Source organism: Anomaloglossus baeobatrachus, chromosome 9 (genome assembly GCF_048569485.1).
Source record: "Anomaloglossus baeobatrachus isolate aAnoBae1 chromosome 9, aAnoBae1.hap1, whole genome shotgun sequence".
Classification (NCBI taxonomy): Eukaryota; Metazoa; Chordata; class Amphibia; order Anura; family Aromobatidae; genus Anomaloglossus; species Anomaloglossus baeobatrachus.
The window spans coordinates 41,922,377-41,939,070 of NC_134361.1; the positions used below are offsets into that span (position 1 = coordinate 41,922,377).

At 43.7% G+C, this 16,694-nt stretch overlaps 1 protein-coding gene across 1 annotated transcript; it reads right to left on the reverse strand.

The window, feature by feature from the left end:
* Positions 1 to 553: 553 nt before the first annotated feature.
* On the reverse strand, positions 554 to 13,414 carry PRX (periaxin). Its single transcript, XM_075323642.1, has 6 exons — positions 13,362 to 13,414; positions 13,185 to 13,280; positions 10,283 to 10,396; positions 8,349 to 8,508; positions 7,312 to 7,505; positions 554 to 7,205 (listed from the first exon to the last, which is right to left on the reverse strand). Exons 3-6 carry the CDS (start codon positions 10,307 to 10,309, stop codon positions 1,062 to 1,064), a joined length of 6,525 nt encoding a protein of 2,174 aa, XP_075179757.1. The 5' UTR covers positions 10,310 to 10,396; positions 13,185 to 13,280; positions 13,362 to 13,414; the 3' UTR covers positions 554 to 1,061.
* Between the last annotated feature and the right edge of the window lie 3,280 nt (positions 13,415 to 16,694).

Sequence of the window (16,694 nt, forward strand, 5' to 3'; positions counted from 1 at the left end):
ACCGAACAGAATTAGAGGTGGCCCAACAAATGGGTGGAGAGTCTAATAATCAGTAGGCACCCATTGATGTTCTGTAGCTATGAATATATACTATAGAGTTAGAAAAGAAAAGATGGTTCTGCACTGCCACAACCAGGCTGCCAATAGTCCTGGGGGGAATGGACATCTCACAGAAACCCCATTGCACTCACCAGTCCTGGGTGCGTGTTGAAAGGAGAAGGAGCCTCAATAGTCAATATAGGAAGAATGAAACAACCGCACAATCCAGCTCAGATCCGGTAAAAAAGTTCTTTATTTTGCGACTAGGTGCATATAAAACGCAGGGTGAAGACCAGGTGCAGGTCCTACCAGGACGACAGCTGTTTCGCGTATAGTCACGCTTCCACGGGTCCACTAATGGTCCACAGGTCCACTAGTGAACCTGTGGAAGCGTGACTATACGCAAAACGGCTGTCGTCCTGGTAGGACCTGTGCCCGGTCTTCACCCTGTATTTTATATGCACCTAGTTGCAAAATAAAGAAGAGGTTTTTTACCGGATCTGAGCTGGATTGTGCGGTTGTTTCATTCTTCCTATATTGACTATATATACTATAGAGTTTCAACCCAACTTTGCCCATACCACCTAATGGTTTGTGACCAATCTCATTCTATTATTTTAGAAAATTGGAGAATATAAAAATTACTTAGGTCCTTGGAAATTCAGTTCCAGGATCTCTGTGTCTGTTCAGATTAGGGCATGGGAGCTACAACCCCGCTTAAAATGATTTCTTAGCGAGTCCATATTGCATGGCATGAAGCGAACACCATATCTCATCTACATGTCTACGCTTCCTCTAAGAACCCTGGCATGTAATGTGTTAAATAATAAACACATCAATTTAGAAGGATTAAAAACACAGACAAGTATGGTAACCTTCATTGAGACAGTTTTGGAGGAGCGCCATTGTAGTCACTGAGGTGCAGGAGAAGATTAGAGTGGAGAGATTATTTTGGAACATGCAGCCTGCAACATTTCAGGATAGTTGGCAAATCAAGTCCTTGACCTAACACACATATTGTCTTATATGGCAAGGGTCTTCTCTGTTACAGTCTCTGTCTTGATTTGTTTTGTCGTCGTAACTTTTAGAAAGCCCAAAGTTGTTTCTTCCTCGGTCATGGTTTCTTCTTCTTGATGGGTAGTGAAGCTCACCTGCGGGAGGCTGATTTCGAAACCTTCTTGTGAACCTTCTCCTTTTTTCTCTTTACTTGACTCCACTTCTGCCCCTGATTTTGAGTTCAGAGATAACTTTGGAATCTTATATTTTGTTGACTTGTCTTTACTGGTGTCACCCTCATTGTCTTTCTGTATACCGCTATTGTCCACTGTGTATTCTCCCTTTGATTTACTTGAAAGAAATCCAAGAGAGAGCCGACCCATCCCTGATTTTGATTCACCCTCCATAGTTGCCATCTCCGTTCTTGCTGACGAGCTTATTATATGATCTTCACCCTTTTCTTTTTTCTTGAAACCGGAGAAAGCGATTTTAGGAGACTTAAATTTAGAGGAAAAAGAGCTCTCTGTACCTTCATCCTTTGATTCAGGCTCTTCAGTCTTGACCAGTTTGAGATTCATTTCAGAGTCTATTTCTTTTCCCTTGTACGGTGATGAAAATTCAACCTTAGGAAACTTGAGTTTACCAACCTTTATAAAACCATCTTGAGATCCATTCTGAGCCGATACCTCAGTTTCCCCATTCACATGGGCAGAGGTTCCATTTATATTTAAATCCCCAGAAGTTCCTTTCGAGGAGGAAAACCCTAATCTGGGAAACTTAATTTTTGAAGATTTGGCTGTGACATCACCGGAGTCTGCCTCTGGTTCTTCTCCATTCACTTCAGACCCTTTCCCTTTGCCTTTTGAAAGACCAAAAGAAGGCTTCATTTTTATTTTTGGTAATTTAATTTTCAGTTCTGGACCTTCAAAATCTAGACTTGTGTCTACATCAGATGATATTAGACCGCCACTTTTGTCCTTGGTTTTGCCGAGAGCGAAAATGTTTTTTTTCACCTTCTTTCCTTCATGTTCAGAGTGTAAACCTTTCATACTGATCTCGCTGTCTTTTGTCTCTAATTTTAATTTGGGTGGAGAAAGTTCTACGTCTCCAGCTACAGCTTTTGGTAAACTGACTGCTAATTTTGGAAGTTTTACTTTGAATTTCTTTTCAGCATCTTCTTCCGCAGTGTCATGTTTGCGTTCATCCTTTGATTTACCGCTCTTCTTTGAGGCATCACTTCCTTCAAAGTCCTTTGATCGTTTTAGCTCCACTTTTGCATCATCCAATTCATATTCACCATGTGCTTTAATCTTTGGAGTAGATAATTCCACATCTGGCATTTTGAACAATGACTTCTTACCCTCGGATTCCTCATCAAGTGAAATCTCCATGCCATCATCTCCTTTTCGTCCCGGTAGACCAATTGTTGGCATCTTAATTTTTGGCATTTTCAACCCTACATCTAATTCCAATTCTTCAATATTTGATGATGTGATGCTTTTTACCTTGCTAACTGCATCAATATGACCACTTTCTTCACCCCCTGAAAACCCAACATCAGGCAAAGTGATTTTTGGCATTTTAAACTTTAAATCTGGACTCTCAGACGGATGCAAAGGTTCTGTTCCAGCTTCTCCAGTCCCTTTTGATATCCCAAATGATGGCATTTTGATCTTAAAAGTATGGCCACTGTCAGAATCTTCATCATGATCTGACACCTTCCCATCACCTTTCGCAGTCATTTTAATTTTGTGGTCACTTTCTAACTCTCTGTCTTCCCCTCCTTTCCCTTTAAGAGATCCTACTTGGAGTTTAGGCATTTTTATTTTGAAGCCCCTAATTCCTGATTCAGAACTATCTTCTGTTTTGGAAGCCTTAACACCTGTTTTGATAGCTCCTTCCTCTGCACCTGTCATGGAGCCACCAAATTTGGGCAATTTTATTTTTGGCAACTTGAGCTTTAGATCATGTTGTTCACCTTCAGAGCCACTTGATTCTACCTTGGACGACTTTGATAAGTCATGCCCTTTCAAATCCTCTTTGCTTAGACTAATATCTAGTTCCAGTTCTGGAGCTCTTATTTTGGGAGTGGACATTTTTGGGAGCTCTACAGATGGCAAACTGAAGATTCCTTCTGTGGTAGTTACTTCAGTACTTGAACCCTGCATTTTAAAGTCACTTTCAATGAATGGTATGTCATCTTCATCTAATCTTACTTTTGGAAGTGAAATATCAACATTTGGCAGTTTTAGCTTAGGCCCTTTGATTTTTCCTTCATATTCAATGTCTTTTGCTTTAACACCTTTAACGTCTACCTTGGTGTCCAATCCCTCAAGCTTTGGTAGCTCAACTTTTGGTATCATTATTTTGGCAGATGGTTTTTCCATACGGACATCAGCTTCATGCTCCAAGCTTAGTTTGGGCAAACCTACATCTAATTCGACATCTGGAACTGAAACGCCAATGGAGGGAAGTTTGGGTATTTTTAAATCTCCTCCATATCTTTTAATGTCTGCATCAGAAACATCTACTTCTACTTTTGGTATGGATGCACAGATGTCTGGTTTAACACATGGGGCAGAAATCTGTAATGCAGATGCAGCTGAAGGTGCAGATATTTCAAGAGACGGTATTTTTATTATATCACCAAGGTGAAGGTCATAATCTTTCGATTCCACAGTCTTTACAGCTTCTGCCTTAGGAAGTGACACTTTAGCTGTTCGATCAGTCTTTATTTCGAATGAAGGTAACTCAACCTCGGGGACTTTAATGTGGACATCAGGAATCTGAATATCCTCTTTTGAACCTTTTAAAGTTAGATCTACCTCCGGAGCCTTCACTTTCGGAGATGACATTTTAAATGTTGGCATCTTAATAAAGGAAGTCTTTCCATCTCCACCTTCAGTCTCTAGAGACACTTTTGCTTCCCGTGGTATAGTCTTACTTTTCTTAGTTTTATCTTCTGAAGAACTTACATCTGTGTCTTTCTTCGATATTCCAAATGAAGGCATTTTGATAACAGGCATTTTCATTTTTAGTTCCCTGCCTTTACCCTTGGCTTCTATGCTTTTTCCATCTAGTTCGCCAGAAGCTTCATCGGCTTTTACCGATTTTGATGGAGAAATTTTACCTTTCACTTTCGTTTTTTCAATGTCTGAATCATCTTTGCTTTTTCCAAATTTTGGCATGGAAAATTTGGGAAGGTTCAACTTTATATCTGGAATGTCAATATTAATGTCAGAAGATTTGTCTGTAACCGAAGTATCTCCTTTGGGAAGTGCAATATCAACTTCTAACTTTGGAGCCGAGATATCAAAAGATGGAAGTTTAACTGATGGAGCTTTAACTTTCTCATCCAAAGATAAGTCCACTTGTCCAGCAGAAGCATCCACCTTGGCTTTGCTAGCTTTTTTATCTACTTCCACTTCTTCATCGTGTTTTGACTTGGGAAAAACTATTCCAAACTTTGGCATTTTCATTTTTGGTCCTTTGACTGCAAGTCCAGTGTCTCCTTCTGTATCTGTTGTCTTTACATCTACTTCACCTTTCTTAGATTTGGATCCAGCAATACCAAGTTTCTTAAAAGAAAATTTTGGAGCCTTCCATTTGGCATCAACGGAACCTGATACAGCTGAATCTTCTTTCCCAGACACATCAAGTTCAACTGTTGGAATGCCTGCAGCGATATCCACGTCAGGAAATTTAGGTGCATCTATCTCAAGAGATGGAAGCTTCACTGATGGCAGCTTAATTTTAGCCTCTTCATCTTCTACAACTGTTTTTTCTTGTTTTGCTTTCGGGAGTTTCATTTCCGCTTTTTCTTTTATTTCACCAACACGAAACTCAGTGGATTTTCCAAGTCCAATCTCAACTTTTGGCAAATTCATCTTTATTCCCTTATCTTCTGTGTCCACCCCAGTCTTCATTTCTGCAGTAAGGTGTGGTAAAGAAATGTCACCGGTCACCTTTGGCACATCAAGTTCAACGTCTAGATCTTTGGCTACATCACTGAGTTTTGGAAGATTTAACTTTGGCATCTGGAATATAGAATCTTTATCTCCAATAGAAACCTCGGTTCCTTCAGATTTCACTTTTGGCAAGTTAAAGTCAACATCAAGGCTAGGAGCGTCTATCTCAAGAACTGGCATTTTAATAGAAGAAATGCCGACTTTTGAATCTCCAGTCTGTCCATCAAATGCTATTGAATCCAACTCTACTTTTGGAAGCTTCATTGCAACTTTAGGTTTATCCATTGACATATCTAGTTCAGGTTTCGAGAAGGGTAAATTAAGGTCAAAAGCTTTTGTCTTCGGAACAGAAATGTCCAAGTCGGGAGCAATTATTTTTCCTTCTTTTAGTTTGTCACCTTTTTTCACATCAGTAGAAGGCATGTGAATTTTGAACTTTGGGGGGGACATATCTGGTTTTCCAAGTTTTGTTGTCATATCAATCTTTGGCAAGGAAACTTTGGGCATTTTAAACTTCAAGTCTGCACCCTCTAATTCTGGTGCTTTTTTATCCACCTTGGCTGTGGGCATGGTGCCCTCTACTTTACTTGGCTCACTGTCTTGGACTTTTGGTAATGAAATGTCAATTGATGGCATCTTAATGGATGGAAATTTTAATTTTCCCTCGGCTTCTAAAGAAGAATCTGATCCATGCAACTCAGACTTCTCTTTTCCCAGGAAACCTCCAAGACTTGGTAGTTTCAGTTTAGGACCTTTCAGTTTAAAATCTTCATGTTCACTTTTCTGAGCTGCCACTTGTAACTCAACATCCTGGACATCATTCTTTAAGCCCAGTTTAGGAAGACCTATTTTGGGCATTTTCAGTGTAACATCTGGAATTTCAATAGTACTTTCTGCTTCGACTTTCTCAGACTTCACATCTATTTGTGGAGTAGTGCCAGCATAGGCATCCTTAACTTTCATGCCTACCTTAGGAGTACTTATTTTTGGCATTTTAAGGGACACATCTGGAACATGAATAGGTTCAACAGAAAGATCTTCAGACTCCACAGATAGGTCTAAGTCTAATTTTGGTGCAGAGATGTCGATAGATGGAAACTTTAAGGAACTTCTCTTTTGACTGTCAGGACTATCTGCTTCAAGTTTCCCTTTAGGAAGAGAAATACCAAATTGTGGAGACTTAATAGAAGGCAATTTTACTTTTTCTGCAGAAAATTTCTCCTTAATTTCTTTTTTGACTTGAGGAGGAGTTACCTCTGCAGTTTTGGTGGACATGCTAAATTTTGGTAGTTTGATTTGTAGGCCTCGACTAGTAGAGTCTGCTGTTTCTACTTCTACTGAACCTTCAACTTTTGGTAAACTTAAGTCAACATCTAATTTAGGTGCTGCTATTTCAACTGAAGGTAATTTGATTTCAGTCTTTGGCCTTCCATCGACTAGAAGTGAAACGTCTTGCTCTTTTTCTAGTTGTGGTGTACAGATCCCAACTTTTGATAAGAAAGGTATGCCTATTTTTGCCTCCATTGTTTCTACTTCAGCAGTAGTCACTGGCACCTTAATTTCAACATCTGGAATTTTAAACGAGGTGCTTAGGTCTGGTGCCTTTATCCTTTCAGAAGTGTCTGTCTCACTTTTTGTTAGTGGTATATCAAGTTCCACTTGAGGAGTCTTAAAAATCTTCTCTTCAGTTCCAATCTTTGGTGCTGCAATTTCAATCTTTGGTGCTGCAATTTTAATCTTTGGTGCCGCAATCTCAATGTCTGGTTTGGCCACTGTAACATCAACTTTTGGCTTCTTTACTTTAGGAACAGATATACCAACTTGAGCTACAGATTTCTCTTTCATTTTAACATCATCCTGAGATTTAGTTGAAACATCTTTGGCCTCAGAAAGTCCCCCAACAGCTGCTGCGTCTTTGACCCTAAGCCTTGGAAACTTCATCTTCAGTCTTTTTGGTTCTGTGGTAGTTACTTTGGTGGTAATCTCTGTGCTTTTAGCTCCAGCAGTGGCTTCTGTACCTCCCCTGGTTTTTAGGATTTTGGAAAATTTGGGGAAGGAAAATTCAACATCTACTGGTGGAATGTCCAAGCTTGCAGCAGAAAGTTCTGAACCTTTCACGGCTTCCATGGAAGCTTCTGAGTCACTAACTTGACTTGTAACCTTCTTTTTTTTCTTCTTCACAGGTGTCAGGCTTTTCACAGTCTGAAAACAAAAATATAATTATGATAAATATGTTTTGTATGAATAGGTTAATTTTTGCACCAAAATGTGCCAGAAGTCAAATAATTTAGCTGATACAATAACATACCAGTTTTGGCATCTTAGCTTTTGGACCCTTCACTTCCACACTCCCGGAGCTTGGGGACACTGTAACATCACTAGACGGCACTGTCCTTTTTAGGCAGTAAGAAACTTTATATTGTTCAGCATACTCGAGGATCCTCAAGGCATCTTCATATTTAATGTTTTCAAAGAAAACTCTGGCACTGATGATCTGGTCCCCTACGGGAAAACAATGCGTTATAAGCAGAATTTATAATGGTAATACAATTAAATCTCTCCAAAAGACCTCACATCAAGCAGGCCACCTGCTTCCCCAGATCCCATTTTGGTCATGGGTATCTAAACCCTTTACTTATATAATGCCTGGTACATTACCATTTGTATAAACGTATATCGGTATCCTAACCGGTGGTGTAGATAGAAGAGAGTCTCATTTGGTATGGGTAAAAACTACCACTAACCATCATACACAGAAGGAATATGTGCCGGTTTTCCCTTAAATGAATCTTCCTACCTCAGACATTTAAGGTACATCTTCAGTATTGTATGTCTGTTGAATGGAAGTCCTATATTTGAGACCCTATCTCCAACCTAGAGAGTTCCCGGTCTTCTTGTCCTGCCTGGTTAGAATCCAGGCCAAAACGGAATGGTAAGGCAGCTGCACATATACGTGGTTATCTTTATTTACTTCTATGGATGCAATTTATGAACACCGCTGATCATGCACAACTACCTTATTCATTTTGCACCTGCCTACGGCAAAGGCGAGTTATCGGGATAGAGTGGAAAATCTCAATAATGGAGATGGAGGTGCAGGATTTCAGTGGTGGATCTATGTCTATCAGACATTTAGGATTGGAGTGCTTCATTAATCTCTTCCTTAATCCCGGAGCTCAATCCCCAGCTTTAGTTTCTAACATTGTGTGCCCTATGGAAAATGGATTAGGTTCTCCTCACTAATTCTGATAAATGATGTAGTCTATCAGACCTTATCTACGAATTCTCAAACACCCCATAGCAGCTACATTTGCTGCCCTCTTTGACCCTAACCCCAACATTTACCTTGAAGCAGAGACAAGTTTTTGGCTGCAGGGGAGTCCTTGATGACATCTGAAACGAAGAGTCCATCTCTGCCTCCTCCAGAGATGCTTATGCCAGACATCCCAGCCTGTGCCTCAGTTTCTACAATCACCTCCACCATCTCTGAAGCTCTCAGCTTTTCCTGGAGAAAGATGACAGGATATTATCCAAAGCAGCCTAGAAATGTTTACACATTTGTCTTCATATAACATCTACTGAAAATTATTTTTATGCTTGCAGTAAGGGTTGTACCGCCCATAGTGGAAAACCATGGTGGCTGCTATGGGCCCGTGAGTCAGGGGTGCCCTGGGCTGGGCAACAGTTTCCTCTCCCGCCAATAGCCCATTTGTCGGCATTTCAATTTCAGCTGTAGATGCAGATACCATTGAATAAAATAATGGAGTAAGGACCTGAAACTCAGCGCATCAGACGCAATGGCAGTACTAGATCGTGCCTGCTGTGTGGAGCCTCAGTCCACAGACCAGTGCAGCTGTGCCTTGAGGGGTTGGGGGAACGGGGATATAAATATATACAATATATATAATGTATGTATGTGTGTGTGTGTGTGTGTGTGTGTGTGTGTGTGTGTGTTATCAGTCACTTGTAACTATCATGCTGTGTGGGAGATGTTGGAAACATACTGTGTGTAATGATTGTGGGAGGCATTGTGTTGGGGATAGTGAGGACATTATGTTGTGGGGAGCACAACATACTGTGTGGGGAGCTGTAGGGGACATCATACTGTTTGTGGCAATTGTGGGAGCTAGTGGGGACATCATACAGTGTTTGGGGGCTAGTGAGTACATCATGCTGTAGGGAGCACAACATACTGTGTGGAGAGCTGTAGGGGACAGCATGCTGATTGTGGGAGCCATCATACTGTGTGGGGGCTAGATGGGACATCATACAGTGTGTGGGGGCTAGTGGGTACATCATGATGTGGGGATTTTGGGAGCTATCCTACTGTGGGGGCTATCATACTGACTGGGATCATATGAAGACATTATATGGAGTGTGGGGGCTAGTAAGGAAATCATGATGTGGGAAACATCATACTGTCTGAGGAGCTGTGGGGGACATCATATTATGTGTCTAGCAATTGTGGGAGCCATCATACTGTGTGGAGGCCAGTGGGGACATCATACAGTGTGTGGGGGGTTAGGGAGTACATCATGCTGTGGAGAACATCATACTGTGTATGGCAATTGTTGGGGCTATTCTACCGAGTGGGGTCTTATGGGGACATCATACAGTGTGTGAGGGCTAGTGAGGACATCATATTGTGTGGGGACTATCATACTGTCTGGGGGCCTACTGGGACATTACACAGTGTGTGGGGGGGCTGTGGGGACATCATACTGTGTGGTGGAACTGTGGAGGCCATCATACTGTGTAGGGTAATAGTGGGCACATCATATTGTGGGAGTCATCATACTAAGCATGTGAGGACAAATTATCTGGGGAATTTAGTGTGGTGGATCATTTTGTGTGGGACTATTTGTCATACCGTATGGGGCTCTGAAAAGGATATCGTAGTGTGTAAGAACACTAAGTTGCTTCAGTGGAGGAACTAGGGTAATTCTACATATGTGCTGGAATACATGTCCTTCTCCCTGTGTTTAAAAGAAGGAAGGCTTGCCCTTCTGTGGCTGAGCCTATTTTTCATGACCCCCACCTAATATTTTCTTTAAGTGTGAAGGGAATAAGACAATACGGACCTCCAAGAGAGGTTATGGTATCGTGGTGCAAATACATAGCAGCCAAAAATAACAATCAAGATTGCTGCGTAAGGCCTCATTCACACCAGTAATTGGTTTCCATAGCTGCTATGAAGAAAACCACGAATTGTCTGTCCTGAAAGTGCTATAAAGGAAACTAAGATAGAATTAGAAGTCCCAAAAAGGCCGGCATCTCACTTCTGTGATCTTCACGTTAGTCTCCATCTTGGGTTCCTCTTGTTCTGCAGAGTTTTTTTGCCCTTTCAGTAGCAAAACTTTCTTTAACTCTGCATGTAGTTTTTCCTTCTGTGCCTAAAAATAAGAGAGGCTCATCAAAGACAATAACCACCATCATCAGCCTATATTTGAGAACGGTTGCCATCCTTGATCTGAATGATAATAGTAGCTCCTTTTAAACGTTTTACCTATGTACTTTTGTCTGGCTTTATAATTTGGGGGAAGTGAGTAGAAAACTTTGGCTTCTTCACAAGAGGCCAAAGTTGGAAAGGAAATGCCAAAGAACTTACTTTCGGAAAAGACTCACTTGTTGATGTAACACGTAAGACATACTGGCACCAAACAAAACAGGAAAGGAAAGATCGAGACGGACTAAGACAGAGTTGAACGGCAGTTGTCGTTTGGGTGAACAAAGCACAAATGTAAGGATGGGAGCTGTCCTGTGTCCCCTGATGGCCACACCATGATTGCTAGGAGTATTGACACCGATACAGTTAAATATAACTCTATAGCCCCATATATCTCTACAGTGGAATGCCAGGCTTCATGTTTTTAAGCCCAAGACTTCTATTTGCTGAGAAGCACAGACTTACAGGGTTTTTCTCATAGGGCAGTTCCCTTCCCAGCAATACAGGCTGGATTTGAGGTCTGCATATATCCAAGATGATCTATTTTCATTAACTCATCTCGGCACAGCTTCTATCCTGCACTTGTTTCCTCTTCATGTACATTCTTGCTTTTCTTCAGCCTGCTTCCTCTGTCTTTCCAGTGCCCGGCCGGAACCTCCACCCCCCTCCCCAGGGGGTAGGTGGAGGCCAGCATGATGTAGCTAGGGGGGATAGGTGAGGAGTAGGAGAGGGGTGGTGTTATAGGGACCGTTAAGGGTAGTCCAGGGGGGAGGGAGCCATTACCACGCTATTCCCTGAAGTAATTGTCCCGCCCACCCTCCCTTATGTTTTCTTCGTGTCATAGTGGCTGTGGCGGTTGGGGTGGGGTCCTCGAAGTTGGTGATAATTGGATTGGGAGTCCCAATGGAGGTTGAACCCCTTTAATTTATTGGTTTGGGTGCTGGTCTGATGATCATGGGGTAACGTCGGCTTGGTGGTGTCGGTTCCCGTGTTTGGTGGTTTAACCCTTCCCCCTCATCTTTGTTTTGGTGCTCCCGAGTTGGTGGTTGCGGCTGGGAGTAATGGGGGTTTAGGGGGGAGGTAAGGTTAAAGTATTGGTTGATCACCAGACTTTTTGAGCTTCAAGGACCACAACCCCTATTAATGTTATTGTAAGTTATGTTTAAATAAAGGCTGCTGTGGCCATTTCATCCATTTATGTGTCTGTGGTTATTTTTAGTAGGGGCTAAATTACTGGGGGTGGGAGTATGGTAGCTGTATAGAAGGGTCACCTGGACTCCACTATGCTAACGTCATGACACTTTAGATGCTTGTTCTCCTCTCGAGGAGATGTACAGCCCCTCCCTGTCTGTGCTGCTATCTCTATGGCCTCCTTCACACATCCATGTCTCCGATACGTGTGACTGCAGTTTTCACATGTACCGGAGACACAGACACATGTAGACCCATTAAAATTAATAGGGTCATTATGCTCATGAATATTCACTGAACTGACTGCAGACCCGGAAGCAGCGCGGGAGACAGGTAAGTATACAAGTCCATGCTGTCTGCGTGCTATTCCAGATAGCACACAGAACACACAAACAAATGGACATACAGTACGTACCTACACCACGCATCATGCAAAAAGTTTGTTTTTTCTACAGACGTGTAAAGGGGGCCTAACACTGAGAGGCAGGAGGAAGAGAGCAGAAAGAGCCATCAGAACCAGGAGCTTTGACAAATTTGTAACATTTTTGGAAAGAACTGAGCTACGTAAAGAACTCACAGAAGCTCAAAAGAAGCAAAATGGTAATGAAAACTACTTAGAAAGTTGCTTAACTCCGCATTTAGTAAGCAAATAAGCAATAGAAAATCATTAACAACTATGTACACAGGTTTCCTTTTTTTTTTTTTTTTTTTTTTTTTTTTTTTAAGTTTTTCAGTTTGTGCGCTAGAGAATCTAATCAATCACTGCTGTGAGCAGTAGATTTGTCCATTTACAACATTATAATAAATCTGTTGGTTGATTACAGACCTCAATTCTCTCACTAAGCCCCTAACTGATTTTTGGAAAAATGTCAAGCCTCAAGATTTAGCGCAATTTTTTAGCGCAAACATGGCTTACTCAAAAATGGTGACTTTTGAATTCTAGAGTACTAGCAATTATTAATTTCCCACGTAGACTTTCTATTGAGCCGATCTTCAGTTTCCGGCTGAGCTTCGTTTTAGCCATGGATGGAATCTCGGGACTTGGACCACCACTAATCAAAACTTTTGAGGTGTCTATGACATATCAAACATTTTCTGAAAGCGTAATAGCACTTTAGGGAAAGCAGAGGAGCTCTAAGTGCTCCAACAATACAAAGACATATTACTAAATGAATATGTAGAAGTTTGGGAAGTTGGATATTTACTATCTTGAAATATTCCAAAACTCCCAGTAGAGGAGTTCCAAATATGACGTTCTCTAGGAGACCCTATGATTTCAGCGGCTGTTACTTTTCCATACTTCAGTGCTCTGGTCTGGAGGAATATAATCCAATAGAGTTGACATTGGATTATTTATAGGGCAAGAAATAATGAAGAATTAAAATAATTCAGATTTTATGAATCCTATCAGGTCCAATTCTCAATGGCTCTTCACCTAGTATGAGAGCACAGGATGTCGGGTGGAGGAGATGACCCTGCCGCATGTTACTTCTCAGCGTAACATCCTTTTCCCTTTCTTCTAATGAATAAGAGGAAATTCTCACCGCTCGATCTGCGTCTTTGATTTCCTCCGGGGACAGGTGGGGGCGGCTGGCGGGGGGAGACCTCTGCTTCAGGGGACTGAACTTCTCTTTTACTGGCTAAAGGGAAAGTGAGCAGTAAAATCAGATTCATATAAGTCATTCCTGAACAATATCATCATCAGGAGCAGAAATACTTACAGGGGGTTCGGATACTTTACTAGACACATGACTCTCCGCTCGTTCTCCCTCTGTACCTACAAAGAAAAACAATAACCATTAAAACCAAATATAAAAATCCTAGAATATCAAAGCAGTTTCTGTACTAATGTAGCTACCCTGGACACTCCTAAATAATAATATTTATGAGCAAAGTAGTGATCAGGCCAAAACTAAAATGCAGCTTTGGATTTGACCAGAGAAGAGTCCACTAACTGTATAATAAGGCCTTGTTCACACATTGCGTTTTTACCCGTGTTTTTTTTTTTTTTGCAGAAATGGTTGTAACCTTTCTGCAGACATTCCACAGCAAAACCTATGGAAAAAAAATAGCTGTGCGCACACTGCGTTTTTTTTCCCCAAGAACATTCTTTCTGCATAATTTCTTGAGAAAAAGAATGTGCATGTCACTTCTTTTCTGCAGGTACCTGCGGTTTTTGCCATATAATGGTAAAAAAACGCAGGGACCAACCTGCTGAAAAAACGCACCAAAAACGCACAAAACTGTGGTAAAAACGCATGCGGTTTTTGATGCGTTTTTGGACCTCAAGTGCGCTAATCTTTCAGACTCTTAAGAAATTTCTTGAGAAAAATCCTTTTTCTAGTGCGCACAGAAACGTTTTATTCACTTTTGCGTTTCCTTCACCCTTTTTCCAAAAGTAACAAGAGATGAGGGCAGACTTAGGGGGGGGAGAGATGTAGGCATGCTTAGCAGGGGAAGGAAAGATGTGGGCAGGCGAAGGAAAGATGTGGGCAGGCGTAGCAGGGGAAGAAAAGATGTGGGCAGGCGAAGGAAAGATGTGGGCAGGCTTAGCAGGGGAAGAAAAGATGTGGGCAGGCGAAGGAAAGATGTGGGCAGGCTTAGCAGGGGAAGGAAAGATGTGGGCAGGCTTAGCAGGGGAAGGAAAGATGTGGGCAGGCTTATCAGGGGAAGGAAAGATGTGGGCAGGCTTAGCAGGGGAAGGAAAGATGTGGACAGGCTTAGCAGGGGAAGGAAAGATGTGGGCAGGCTTAGCAGGGTGAGGAGAGATGTGGGCAGGCTTAGCAGGGGAAGGAAAGATGTGGGCAGGCGTAGCAGGGGAAGGAAAGATGTGGGCAGGCTTAGCAGGGGAAGGAAAGATGTGGGCAGGCTTAGCAGGGGAAGGAAAGATGTGGGCAGGCTTAGCAGGGGAAGGAAAGATGTGGGCAGGCTTAGCAGGGTGAGGAGAGATGTGGGCAGGCTTAGCAGGGGAAGGAAAGATGTGGGCAGGCTTAGCAGGGGAAGGAAAGATGTGGGCAGGCTTAGCAGGGGAAGGAAAGATGTGGGCAGGCTTAGCAGGGGAAGGAAAGATGTGGGGAGGCTTAGCAGGGTGAGGAGAGATGTGGTCAAGCTTATCAGGGCAAGGAAAGATATTGGCATGCTTAGTAGGGCAAGGAGCGATGCGGGCATGCTTAGCAGGGCAAGGAGCGATGTGGGCATGCTTAGCAGGGGAAGGAAAGATGTGGGCAGGCTTAGCAGGGGAAGGAAAGATGTGGGCAGGCTTAGCAGGGGAAGGAAAGATGTGGGCAGGCTTAGCAGGGGAAGGAAAGATGTGGGCAGGCTTAGCAGGGGAAGGAAAGATGTGGGCAGGCTTAGCAGGGTGAGGAGAGATGTGGGCAGGCTTAGCAGGGGAAGGAAAGATGTGGGCAGGCTTAGCAGGGGAAGGAAAGATGTGGGCAGGCTTAGCAGGGGAAGGAAAGATGTGGGCAGGCTTAGCAGGGGAAGGAAAGATGTGGGCAGGCTTAGCAGGGGAAGGAAAGATGTGGGCAGGCTTAGCAGGGGAAGGAAAGATGTGGGCAGGCTTAGCAGGGGAAGGAAAGATGTGGGCAGGCTTAGCAGGGTGAGGAGAGATGTGGGCAGGCTTAGCAGGGGAAGGAAAGATGTGGGCAGGCGTAGCAGGGGAAGGAAAGATGTGGGCAGGCTTAGCAGGGGAAGGAAAGATGTGGGCAGGCTTAGCAGGGGAAGGAAAGATGTGGGCAGGCTTAGCAGGGTGAGGAGAGATGTGGTCAAGCTTATCAGGGCAAGGAAAGATATTGGCATGCTTAGTAGGGCAAGGAGTGATGCGGGCATGCTTAGCAGGGCAAGGAGCGATGTGGGCATGCTTAGCAGGAGGAGGAGAGTTGTGGACAGGCTTAAAAGGACAAGGAGAGATACGGGAAGGCTTTGCAGGGGAAGTAGATATGTGGTCAGGCTTAGCAGGGCAAGGAGAGATGTCAGCAGACTTAGCAGGGGGAGAAGAGATTGGGCAGGTGTGGCGCCCCTGACCTGGTCAGGCACCACTGAGTACTGCACCCATGCTGGGGACAGTACAATACAGGTAATCCAGAAGGCTGACCGGGGTGTGGAACACAGGCGCATAGTGATCAGGTCTCACACATGTACCCATGAGAGGACCCCTGGGGATCCCAGGAGGGGGAAAAGCCTTCACCTTCACTGGAATAGTGGAGGGGGCCAAAAGCCTCCATCTCCTCTCAAGGGGTGTGGTAAGAGAGTCTGGTTGCTAGGTGGCGTAGGCAGGCACAAAAGGGAAAAGAGAAGGAGGAGTAAACAGTCTAGAGTCTGCAGCAGAGTGTGGAGGAGTGAGGAGCAGGAAAGTGAAGCTCAGACAGGAGCAGGAGTGAAGGTCCCAGATGTGAGCCGGTTCAGAGCAGAGTCCAGGGAGCTCCGAGGAGAGCTGACCCCTTCCCCTGGGCTGCTGTAGTCTGACAGCGTCCGCGCAGTGGCTACCAACGGGGGAGAACGGTCAACTAGGAGTGCTACCCGAAATCCATCTTCAGCTAGAGAGAGAGCAACGGAGTGGGAAGTAAGGAGACTGCTAGAGAGTACCAGGCCCAAACGGGCGGCAGATCCCGAAGCGGAGATAGATCCAGCTTTCTTTTGCTAAACCTGCCGGTGTGGGGCTCTCAAAGCCCACGCCACAACACCACAAAAGCCGCAGTCACGTAGCCACAGTTAGGGCCCATAGGTCACAGGAGGCAAGCAGCTGGAGTGGCCTGGTCCAGGCGACAAGCAAACGGCAACTGAAGGGGAGTGAGGCTTCAGCAACTTCCCTGGGTGACCCCCATAGGGACTAAAAGTCGGGGTTACCCCAAACCACCAAGGGCTAAGGAAGGCGAGTTAGTAGTCACCCTCACAAGTCAGCCTGAAGGACACCTGGTTCCCACTTGGTTCATCCCAGCTACGCCCGGGTCACTCACCCTGCCATCAACTGTGAGTAAAAACCCTGAAAGACATCCTGCCTTTGTTGAGTCATTCTGCGCCTTGTAGTTCTACGCATCTACACAGGGCCCTGGGGC